General features: G+C 45.3%; 1 protein-coding gene and 1 long non-coding RNA gene across 2 annotated transcripts; both read left to right on the forward strand.

Moving 5' to 3' along the window:
• The first annotated feature begins 7343 nt into the window (after positions 1–7343).
• LOC149830966 (uncharacterized) lies at positions 7344–8234 on the forward strand. The gene is made up of 3 exons (XR_016433250.1): positions 7344–7450; positions 7569–7612; positions 7857–8234. It is a non-coding gene; the product is annotated as an uncharacterized LOC149830966 (long non-coding RNA).
• Positions 8235–11636: 3402 nt separating this feature from the next.
• LOC149830967 (tryptamine hydroxycinnamoyltransferase 2-like) lies at positions 11637–12923 on the forward strand. The gene has a single exon (XM_090011859.1). The coding sequence runs from the start codon at positions 11637–11639 to the stop codon at positions 12921–12923; it is 1287 nt and encodes a 428-aa protein (XP_089867985.1).
• Positions 12924–12975: the final 52 nt, after the last annotated feature.

Raw genomic sequence — 12975 nt, forward strand, 5'->3', positions numbered from 1 at the left:
GATTGTGACAAAGGATAGGTAGCATCAGCAGGAGGGAGTGGAAGATCACTAAGATGCATACGCAAGATCGCATAAACATCTACCAAAATTTTATGCACCAGGTTTTGAATGTTAACTCGAATATGACGAAAATGAGCATCGTTACGCGCCATCCAAACAAACCACCAAGAGGTAAGCAACCACGTCCGCCAGATGAACCTCCACCTCTTGCTGCGCCTAATACAAACCGGCCCCAATATCAGATCTAGCGCAAATGACTCCTCCTTAACAAATACTTCCGGATGCCTCCAGGTTCTACTAAAGATTTCCATAAATATTGGGCAAGACCAGAACAAGTGAAACGTAGATTCTTCTGCAGCTTGACAAAGCACGCACCAACTCGGCAGTTGAATGCCCCACTTCTTTAGATTACTGTGGGTCTGGATCCTATCGTGCAAAATTAACCAAGCCAGGACTCGCGAACGGGGGGAAGGACCCTTCGCCCAAAGCACATCCTCGGGCAACCAATCAGCCCCTGGCGGTAGCAACGATCTATAGACTTTCTTGGTGAGAAACTCTCCACTTGGAGCCAACGCCCACTGCAACCACTGACCAAAATTTCCGGAGACCTCAAAATGGTCTCTAAAGCAGGCTAAAGCCCTCAACCACGATTTACGCAAGTGCGAGAGCGCCAAACCTCGGGTTCCCAGACGAACCGGAATAAGAGTTGGATCCCCATATTTAGCAAGAAGAAAACTAGCACAAGGGTTATCCGGTTGGTGGGCCAACCAACATTGCTTGGCGACAAGAACAATGCTTCGCAGTCTGGGCACCGGGATGCCTAAACCACCCATACGCCGAGGTAGAACCACCGAACGCCAACCAATCAAGTGACGCTTACCTGTGAGTTTACACCCAGACCAAAGAAAGTCTGCCAGCAAGCGCGTCAGCTGCTTCTCTACTCCCACAGGCATCACAAACAGAGACATGAAAAATTCTGGAATAGTTGAAAGAACATGTCTGACTAAGGTTAGACGTCCAGCGCTAGAGAGATAAGACGACTGCCACGAAAGCAATTTGCGCTTCACTTTTTGAAGCGTCGGAGCCCAAGCCGCTAAAGATAGAGGCTTCACTTGTAACGGCAAGCCAAGGTACATAATAGGCAAGTTAGAAGTAGTGCAATTAAAAATTCTCTTTCCAGCTGCAAGCATATTGGCATTAACATTGAACATGGTAATAGAGCATTTGGTCTCATTTAGAGAAAGCCCAGACATGGAGAGAAAGAACTGAATGATAAGCTTGAACCTGAGCATCTGTTGAACATTTGCACGACCAAAAATGATCATATCATCAGCATAAGTAAGAATATGACCCGGGAAGTCGGAAACCTGCAAAGGATCAATGAAACCCGATACAACAGCCCGCTTAAGCAAGACCACAAGACCCTCAGCAACTGCATTGAACAACAAAGGTGATAGGGGGCACCCTTGCCGCAAACCCCGCCCTAGCTTGAACCGGTCTCCTCTAATACCATTGATATTTAACATGGCCTGGGCATTTGAGACCAACTCTCTCACCCAACCAGAAAAACGACGACCAATACCGAAATTTGCTAACATTTGAAATAAGAATGGCCAATGCACAGAGTCAAAAGCTTTATGAAAGTCTAATTTAAGGACAAAGTAAGGTTGACCGCTATGCTGCAAGGAATGGACCACCTCGGACGCCATGATGAACGAGTGCTGGACCCTCTTATTACGGATAAAGGCGAACTGAGAGTCTGAAAAAATCTGGTTAGCCACCGATTTCAACCTATTCGCCAAAACTTTGGCAAACATCCGATAGAGAGCACTCATAACTGAGATAGGTCGGAATCGAGAAATATCATTGGCCTCATCATCTTTCGGAATGAGCGAAATAATAGCAACATGCAAATGATAAGGCAGTCTGGAGTTACGATGAAACTCATCGAACATACTCACCACGTCTGATTTAACACAGTCTCAAAAGATTCTAAAAAAGTCGACATGAAACCCGTCAATGCCAGGCGCTTTCCAACCCGACAGATCCTTAATGGCCGAAAAAATCTCATCTTCAGAGAACCTTCTTTGCATATATCTGGCTTGCTCAAGCTGAATTGAGCAAACTAGGAAATTACCAAAGACACCCTCCGCAGTTAACGAAGCAGAATATAAGTCCTTAAAGTATAGCGAGACTGCCGGATTAACGTGCTGATTGAGATAAGAAACACCCTCAATGGAGATAGAAGGAACAACCTTCCTCCTATGACGATGGGAAGCATATGAGTGAAAAAATTTAGTGTTGCCATCACCAGCCGCAAGCCATTTCACCCTAGACCTTTGCTTCCAACGAATTTCCTCTTTGATCCTCCAGTTTTTCAAGAGCATGGTTAATTCTAAGGACCTGGCCTGAAGATTGAGAAGTTGCAAATCAGAAAGAGAGTCAGGAGAAGACATAGACTGATACAACTGAGAAATCTCTTGATCCCATGCGGCTATTTGCTGAAATTTCTCCACCTTACGACTATGAAGCCAAGCTTTGATATTCTTAGCTAGACGAGAAAGCTTATTTTGAACACGTAGCGCGGCCCAATGCACATCAACAGTTTTGTTCCAAGAATTAGTAACAACCGTGAGAAAATCTAGCTCCTGAAGCCACCATTCTTCAAACGCAAAGCTCCTAGTGGGTTGAAAGCCATCTCCCCAATGAGTGATGATCTGCCCATGATCCGAGATAGAGGGAGCAAACAACACACACTTAACGTCGGGAATGAGGTCCAAAAAATTAGGTGTGACAAAGACCCTATCAAGGACCCTACAGCACGAACGAGACCGCATATTCGACCAAGAGAAGCGCTCCCCGGTTAAAGGAATAGGGTAGAGAGAATGACGGTGAACAAAGTCTTGGAAACCTCGCATAGAGGGATTGGGAATTACGAGGTTATTAGAGTCATGGATAGATAACAAACAATTGAAATCCCCCATAAGAAGGTGACAATCCGCGTTGGAAACGACAACCCTATCCAAATCATCCCAAAAAGCGGGCCTCATGGCGGCGAGATTAGGACCATAAACAACAGAAACCACTACTCTTCTATCAACTGCCTGCAAATTGAAAGCAACAGACAAAGAGAAAAGACCCACATCCAACTGTGATAAATTTAAAGACTGCTTTCCCAAGATAAGGATACCGCCTGCATGATTTACCACTGGCTTATAGAAATAGTCAGCTCCCTGCCAGATGCTAGAAACGACCACGAGCGAGATGACCTCCATTTTAGTTTCACATAAAGCAAGAAGGTCGGGCTTTTGCTCCCTAACCCAATTAGCCAGAAACAAGCGTTTAGTGGGACAATTTAAGCCCCTAACATTCCAACAAACAGTCTTCATGGAACAAAATCTGGAAAAACCCGTGGTTGGTGGCACCGAGATGACCTTCTTGGGGACCTAGCATCGGTAGCCGAAACAATTAATGAAGGCCTCCTTCTTCGCTGACCACCAGCACTGACAGACGACCTCAAGTGACCATCGAAAATGCCCAACTGCTCGCAATCTGCTCCACCAGAGTTGCAGAGAGAGTCCCCAATAATCGCAGAAATATCTGAAATCATAGAATCCATATCAACAGCTATCGCTTGCAGCTGTGAAGATGAGAGAGAGATATCCAGCAACTTAGCTGCATCGACAACTGTGACACCCAGGGGTTGTGGACTAGGATGCTGCTGACCCTGTGCTGGACTAATGAAGGAGACCGCGTCTGGCGGAATACCAAAAGATTTGGTAGAAGAAAAAACCTCAGAGACATAATGCGATACAGGGAAAGGACGAGGAACCGAGGAGCCAAGCACCATGCATCTGATTGCCATGTTGGTTCTAACATTAAACGCAATAAGATTGATAACCAGATAGTCATAGCGTCTGGAGGGAAAAATAATAAGGGACGATAGCAAATTCGTCCTTTGTCCATCACGCGCAAGCCTGCCCAACCGCGCCTCCAAGCTGAAATGGCAATTGGTACAAAGAGAAGCAGATACCAGGCCTCGAGCTTGAGAAAAAGCTGACGACTGAACTCCATTAGAGAAAGCATTGCTATCATGGTCAAATATTTGTGGGCTCACCCTAGACAAAGCTCGTGATGACGAGGATGGCAAAAAATTTCTCTGCTTCCCACGAGCATACCTACCCAACCGCGCCATCAGTCCGCCACGAGAATTAGCGCTAAAAGAATCAGACGTCGAGCTCTGAGCATTATAAATAGTGAGCGGCAAATCTCCAAGAGATGAAGCATTGATGGCAGACCCAAATGCTTTGGGGCCCACCCCTGGCAGAACTTGCAAAGGTTGGGAGATGCCATCAAAAGCTGGCGAAGAGTCTAACATAGATGGAGCAATAGACGGAAAAGATAGCCCAAAGTGCTGCGGCTCGACTGGGACCCAGATAGACCCAATCTTGACAGCATTAAATGAAATCGCCGGGTTGTGGAGATTGCCAATCTGCACCCATGGCGAGAAGCATAATTTTTGGGAAGGCCGTTCAGGATTCCGATTTGCCGGATGACGCACCACCCCAGAAAAATCTTTAGAGACTAGATTCATCCCCGATGAATGAGAATGAGAGGGGTTAGATCGTCTTCGCTTCCAGACTGGGTGCCGACGAGAGAGAAAAGATAAGCCGCACTTATGACAATCACAACGTTTATGAAAATTCAAAGAAAAACAATTAGCACACCACCAATCCCCCGGCCTGGCACGACTCAACTGAGATCTATAACGAATAGCATGGAAGGAGCTTTGCCAAGTAGATGAGACCTGCTTCCATCCTCGATCAGCAACCCATTCTGGAAGCTCACGAATGAAGAAAGGAGAAACAAGCAAAGCCTTAACAGAGCACGCTTCGAGAGGCTCCCGTCTAATAGCTCGCAGGAAAAACCTAATGTCTGAAATACGAAGAGAGCCCACATCTAGGCATGATCGGAGGGACTCCGAAAGCTTAGAGAAGAACCAACGATTGAGTCTGAAAGGCAAGACGACATCCAATCCCCATCGGCGAAGCACAAAAGCTGCACCCCAATCGTTCACTGCTTCCTTGATGAAAAGTAGGGCTCGCTGGTTGACCCTCAATGGGAGATCGGGAGCAAGTCCCCAAAAACGGCTAGACGAGGGGCGCATAACCGAAAGACGAAAGGCACCGATGAAGGAGCCTACGAAACTCTGAAAAAGGAAATAAACAAGATAGAGGCACACCTGCGAGGGTCGGGGGCTCCGGTGGTGATCGGCACGACCAACCAACGCAGCACAAGATAGGGCAACCTCCGTTCGAGTCTGCAGCGTTCGACGAAACTGGAAAACCACCGGAGGCAAACGTCGACGGTTCCTGGGCTCAGAATGGCAGCATCGGCCTTCCCTTCGGCACCGGAGAGAAGAGAGAAAAAACGAAACCGTGGCTCCCACGGGTTATGCAGCAATAAGCACCGCGCTGCTCGCCAAACCCAAAACTGGAGGAAGGCTGAAGCCGCTGGATGTGTGGCTACACGGCTCAAGCAAACACGAGGTCCCACCGAGAGGATCGACTTGGGTTTGAGAAGAAAAGGAAAACAGTGGGGTCGCCGAATGGAGGCAGCGGTGGTGCATCGTCAGTGGAAAAAAAAAATCAGGGGAAGAACAAGACATCGTGAGCCGAGGGAGGCAGCTCAGGCATGGTGGATGTCGCGTGTGGCCGAGTTGGTGTTAGCAGCAAACAGAAAATGGAGCGGAGTTGGGGTTGTCGGCTGGTGGTTGCTGCTCAGGGCGGCCGTGCACAGGGAGATGATTCCACCGCCAGGACTAGTCGGCAACGGCTACATCAGAAGGGTTCAGCCATCTCCAAGGAAAGAGGGGATTAAGAGTCTAAAGACGGAAAGAGGGGACTCGCTCGCCATATGGTGGCCATCCTCCACTAGGGATCAGTGTTTCGGCGGAAGGGTTCGACGGACCGACGGGGGAGTGAGGCGGCAAAGAATGTGGTGGCGGGCGGGGTCGGATGGGATGGCTGGAGAACAAATCTAAAGAGGGGGAGCGTGGCACCGGAAACAGGGAAACAAAACAAAACAGAGAGAGTTAGGTGCCGCCGGCCTGTTGGCGGCCCCGACGGGGGAGTGAGGTGGAACCGGCCGGATAATCACCGGCGGCGGTAGCCGGTGGCTGGAGGAGGAGACGGGTGAGGGGGGAAGAATGTGGTGTCGTGTGAGGGTTTCCGAGCAAAGAGAGAGTCACACCCACGAAATCAAAAGAGAGGTAGAGCAGGCAAGAAAGGGGATACGGCATAGCAGATTTTCATTTTCATTTTCATCTTTATGCAGTGGGCGGCGACAGTGGATTAGGTGAATCCCGGTGATAGGTGGGGGATGGAGCAAGCACGTAGCAGAGAGATATGGTCGCAGATCTCCGGCAAGTTGGGGGAAGGGTCTCCGGCAGCGTAGATCTCTCAGAGAGAGAGAGAGCAGAGAGGGTGGTATCTGCTAACCACATTGAGCAGAGAGAGAGAGAGACGTTCTTTCTACAGTCTTTCACCTCGAGAGAGAGAGAGAGAGAGAGAGAGAGAGAGAGAGAGAGAGAGAGCAATCGAGAGAGAGATGAGGGGCCTGCGATAGAGGTGACCAATGATGGTGGTGGCTTGCGAAGGAGGTGGCCGATGATGGTAGTGGACGGCTAATGGCAGCAAGGACCGGATTGTCACCCAAAGGCCGTCTTTTTCGACAACGAAAAGATGCAGACACAGAGTCGGCGCCTGATCTCCCTCTCTCCAAGCTTCAATGGTCACTCCGATCGCTTCCCGAACATCTCTTTCGATCTGATCATCGACGACGATGAGGACTTCCAGTTCAACACCTTCAGCTCCTCCGTCGATGAACTCGATGCCATCTCGACCGACAAGCTCTTCGTCAATAGCCGAATCTGGACGCTATTCAAGATTCAAAACAGATTCCTCCTCCTCTGACCACCGAATCCGGTCCTTCTTCACGTTCATCTGCTTCGGCTCGGATTCTGCTAAAGACGCTCTTGTTGGAGGAGCGGGCGGTGCCAGAGACCGAAGAGCTCGCGGGTGCGCCTGTCGAGAAACTTTCGTTCCTCTCATCCATGTTACTTTTGTAACCTATATATATATATATAGAGAGAGAGAGAGAGAGAGATATGGGTAGCTGAGCAATGGATAGGAGATCAATGAGAGAGCAAGTCTGCTAGCCATTGGATCTTAATAAGATCCAGAGGCTAGAAATCATACTACTAAAGATAACGGGCTTTAGGGATTTTTTTCGCATTTTTGCTCTCTCTCTCTCTCTCATTCTCCTCTCACCTTCCCTCTCCCACTCGAGCTTGAGACAACCAGCACCATCACGCTGCCGTGTCGAGAACCACCACGCCATCAGAGGTGCCTCCCCTAAGACGTCGAGCACCACCACTACGCCATTGAAGGTGCCTCTCTCTAGCCCTCTTTCCCTCTCTCTGCAACTCTCTTGTCTCCCACTCTCTGCAACCCCCTTTTCTCTCTCTCTCTCTAGAACCTTATTTTTTTTGGTTTCGTGTTGTGTAGATCTGATTGCCAAGGTTCGGGTGGGAGTTGTGAGAGTTCTCATGGTAAGAGGGTTTTCGGGTCCTTGACTCTGTTTTTTTTTTCTAAGATTTTTATTTGTCTTGTCCGATTCTTGTTGTACTATGAGAAATAGTAGGCACTCAGAGTAAGATATTGGTATAACTACATTGCCATAACATGTATAACAATGGTGCTTGGTTCTTGGTGACTGAATGCTACCTCCATAGGAATTAATTATTTGGTTCCTCATGGTCTTGTTCAAGATCTTAACCCAAACCTTGCTTCCAGCTTCATAATCGAGCCATGAGCAGGGTTTCTACCGATCGTTGGTGGTGCACCCAGCCTCAACCACGAACAGGGTTTCTATTTGTGGAGGTTTTTTTTTTGCGGTTAGAGCAGAGAACCAAACCTCATCAACAATTTGGTCATGAGGTGGAGAAAGCTTGACTGATCCGCTTAAGGATGATCAAGTGCATGGGCATGGCCATCAGTTTGTTCAATTGCGATATTTTTTATGGTCATTACAAGAATTAGTTGGATTATTAGTGCATCCATGTATATGACATTTGTTTCTTCTGCTTGCTGTATTTGTTCTTTCAAAGGTTAATTTCTTTACTTCCATTGTTTAATGAAATGAAAATCTAAATAAATACAAACAATAGTCTCAACTCCATAAAACTGTTTGTTGTTTTTTCACATGCTTTTTGCTTTAAAGCAGAATCATTCTATATAGTTCTTCTTGATAGCAATGGCAAAGTTCGTTTTTCAAGTCTGAAATTTGCCAAAGACATGCAAACAGGCCTTGCAACCACCAGAAACGGGTAAATAAAGCAAGTGCCCAAGCTAAAAAAGTAACTGGCATAACCACTTGCTTATCCTTATAGCTGAATGTGTATTTTCATTCTGCTTCTATATTTTCCAATCTGAGTATGGTTTCATTGGCAGTCCCAATGTGGTCATTTGCATCAATGACACCATTGTATTTGGAAGCATATTTCTGAAATAATTTCAGCAGCTTAGGTGATGGTAGATGGCATTTGTAAAAAAAGGCCATTCGATTTGAGAGGGGGCTGATTTGGCTGGATGTGACTACAGAAGTTTTTTCTAGTAATTGAAGCCTAAGTAAATCCAACCATAACAAAAAATAAAGACCATGTGGAAGCAAATAATTATTTCCTGGAGGAAGCACTTAGTCACCAAGCACTAAGCACCACGGTTATACATGTTATGGCTATGAAATTATACCACGGTTATACAACCAATATATTATTCTGAGTGCCCTTTGCTGTTATGTTATTTCTCACAGTACAACAAGAATTCAACAAGACAAATAAAAATCCTAAAAAAAAACAGAATCAATTACTCGAAAACCCTCTTACCTGATTACCATGAAAACTCTCATAATTCCCACCTGATACTTGACAGTCAGATCTAGAAACCAGAAAAAAAATCAGGGTTCTAGAGAGAGAGAGAGGGTTGCAGAAAGAGGGCTAGAGAGAGAGAGGCACCTCCGAAGGCATGGTGGTGCTCAACATGGTTGGGATCCAGGCGACATGGTGGTGGTGCTCATTGTCTCAAGCTCGGGAAGGAGAGGTAATGTGAGAGGAGAATGTGAGAGAGCAAAAATGAGCAAATAAGCCCTATGGATCTTATTAAGATCTAATGGTTAGCAATCTCTCTCTCTCTCTCTCTCTCTCTCTCTCTCTCTCTCTCTCTCTCTCTATATATATATATATATATATATATATATATATATATATATCCCTCATGGTAAGAAACCCCTTAATTGAAATTCATAGTGAGTGGTTGTTTTGACCAAATCTAACCCATGGATGCATTCATCACGGTTAAAATAGTAGGAATCCACTCTTGGACCATAGTAAAAATTAATATAATTTCATGAGTGTTTAAAATTTGAAACATTGTAGTCCGTTGGTTTTTCAACCTCTTCAAAATCTTACACATAGTTGGAATAACATTTTCCAATTACTGATTTCTACTACCCCAAACACACACACACACACACACACATACATATATATATATATATATATATATATATATATATATATATATATATATATATATATATATATATATATATATATATATATATATCAGATGTGCGAAAAATATTGAAGAACAGGGTTCCTTACCGATCAGGGTATCAGACATTAACCCCACATATATAAATAGGGATGGCAGTGGACCTGGGCGGAGGTGGGGGACAAGGTCTCCATCCCCTCCCCGTTTCAAAATCCAAACCTTCATCCCTGCACGGGGATTAATTTTAACCTCCACCCCTGCCTCAATCCCCGTTTCATGTCCTCCATTGTCCAAACGGGGGCGAGGTGGGGCGGGACCCCGTTTCCCCTTAGTCTATGGTCATCCCTTAAAGGATTGGGGACGGGGCGGGGCTAAACGGGGATTGGGATAGAGACGGGGCGGGTGGGGAAAAGCGTAAGTCCACCCCCTCACGGGGATAGATTTTAACCTTCATCCCCGCCTCCATCCCCATTTCATGCCCTTCATCCCCGGTCCAAACAGGGCGAGGCGGGCCGTTATCCCCCGGTCCACTGCCATCCCTATATATAAAGACATTTTAACAGGCGTGGATCTGACTCATATTATTGAACGTGAATGGGTAAAAGAAATATTTAGAATGGAACACATAGAACTATATAGAAGGGTGAGCTATAGCTGATTTGAGGTCCAGAACACAAATTAAAATAGTCTGGAGCAAGCTTTATTTGGTAGATCTCATTCTTATGTCCAAAATTTGTGAAATGTGTGACTAGGCTGGATCAAGGATGGGGAAAACTAAATAAGAGAAATGGTGCCTGTATTTTTCTCTGTTTGGATTGGATATCATTAACCTGTCCCAATAAGTCCCTTGTCTCTCTAGGTTTGGATTGCCGCACATCTTGTTGAGCAATATACGGGTTAGGCACATTAATCAAGATCCAAAGTTGAGCTGAAGGTCCAACCTTGCTAGCATGAAATTTAATTCCAAAGAAATCTAACACGTGGGTCATGAGTAGGTATATGACCAGGCAGGACTAAGCACCTCATCATATATGGGGTCAATTAATCCCATGCATTTTCTGAACAAAATTATCGCTAGTATATGGCCAAGGTTGCATAATACTCAAACCAAGTTTTATTCAACAAGGATTTGGCTCCAATATACCTAATTAAGTAGATAAAGCCACTAAATTGACCAAAGGCCGCGGTCATGCGAGATTGGATTTGTTGCTCATTTGATGACAGATAATGGAAAATTTTAAGTCAGATGAACATAGAGAAGATTAAAAGGTTTCCAACATGGATGTGTGTGTTTTCGCCTTTTTTTTTCTTTTTTGAGAAATTTCTTTTCTGGTTTATGAAACTCGTCCAAGAGTTAATACGTCAGACATTCCTGATCAGTTGGTAGGAAAAAAAAAAGCTCACAAATGGAACCAGGAGAATAACCTCACTACCTTGCATGTGACTATTTGGTACTCTATAGTTTTATATAGATTAATGAACAGTGATGGGTCTACCTAATCCCAGTTCAGCTCTGCAGATAAAAGTTAAAAACACAAGGTGGGCTTATATATTGTGCTATTCAGACCCCAACTAATCACTCACCTACATGGAATTGACAATGAATCTACGAATCAAAATTCAAGCACTACTTTCATTTTTTCAATGGTTGCAGTTGCGGAGTGTACTGGAGCAAGCTGGCTTTAAAATTTTCTAAATGGTGACTAACTTAAGTGGTCCACAAACTGACCTAACCTTGTACGTAAAAAGCTCCAAGGCCATCATTCCCTTATATATATATTGACAAAGAAAATGTCAACCATTTAGAGTAGCTCTCCAAAATAAGATCAAGAATCAGGCCCCTTTAATTTGTATAGTACTGTCAGAAGGCAACTAAACCAACCAAAAGGGTTCATTCAATTGAATTATCTAAAAGAAATACTTCGTTGCAAGCAATCCTGTTCAGTGCAATAATTGTCTAATTTTAAGTGTATTTATAGGCCACAACATATTCGTTCTGATCAACAGACTCTTAGGGAAAAGATGGAAATTCGTATAGTGAACACTACTTTGCTCAAGCCACTCTCTTCCACCACTCACCCTAACCAACACAATTTGGTTCCCCTTACAATCTTTGACAAGGCTGCCTTGAATTTTCATGTAGCCAGTGTATATGCATTCCGCACACCCACACCAAGCAATGCAACGATATTGCATGCCCTCTCTCAAGTGCTCTCACACTACCCTCACCTTGCAGGCCGGTTAACGATCGTTGATCATCGCCAACCTTGTATCCATCTCAATAATGCCGGCGTCCGTGTCGTCGAGACAACTGTCAATGGAAATCTAGAAGACCAACTTCCATTGAAGCCATCATTTGAGCTCACTGCTTTCCATCCGTGCATATATGTTGAGGAGCTTGTGCAAATCCAACTTAACCGGTTTGCATGCGGGGGCCTTGTGCTTGGGCTTACTGTTCACCATCAAGTAGCAGATGGGCATTCTATGAGCTTGTTCTTAATCAACTGGGGAAGGCTAGCAAGAGGTCTAGCAATAGACCCTCTACCATTTCATGATAGGTCTATCTTTGTCCCTAGGAGCCCTCCCAAGCCTGAATTCCCTCACCATGATATTGAATTTCTTACATGCACCAACTTGCCAAAGGCCTCTGCACTGATAGAGAACATAGTAGTGCACTACTCAGCTGAATTTGTAAGGAAGCTCAAGGAGTGCACCTCAAGTGTCAATCTTGATAGACCATACAGCACATTTGAGTGTATAATGGCTCACTTGTGGAGAAAAGTGACATTAGCACGTTTAATTGTAGAAGATGAGATCACAGAAGTAAGAGTGGCGATGAATGGGAGGGCAAGGTTGAAGCCTGGTATTCCTTTGGAGTACTTTGGCAACTTGGTTCTATGGGCATTCCCCAAATCGAGAGTGACTGAACTGCTAAGTGGGGGGATTTTGTTCGCTGCGAAAGCGATACGAGATGCGATCGGTCAGGTAGGTGATGCATACTTCCGATCATTTATCGATTTCGGAGCAACGGTGGAGCCAGAAGAGGGCCAGGAACTTGTTGTTACTGTACCCCCCATTGGCAGCATTACCAGTCCCAATCTTGAAGTTGACAGTTGGTTGGGGTTTCAACTTTATGAAATAGACTTTGGTGGGGGAGCACCTTGTGCTGTTCTCCCATCATGGCTGCCAGTTGAAGGGTTGATCATTTTGATGCAAAGCCTAGATGAGAAGGGTGGCGTTGATGCAATAGTGGCACTTTGTCAAGATAACGTCCCGCTTTTCAGGCAAATATGTTATAAGTTGGATTGAATTAAGGAGCTAGAAAAGATGATCCAGGAGAAATGAATTCAGAGTGGTGGGT

The sequence above is a fragment of the Nuphar pumila genome, chromosome 7, assembly GCF_984573655.1.
Source record: "Nuphar pumila chromosome 7, dmNupPumi1.hap1.1, whole genome shotgun sequence".
Classification (NCBI taxonomy): Eukaryota; Viridiplantae; Streptophyta; class Magnoliopsida; order Nymphaeales; family Nymphaeaceae; genus Nuphar; species Nuphar pumila.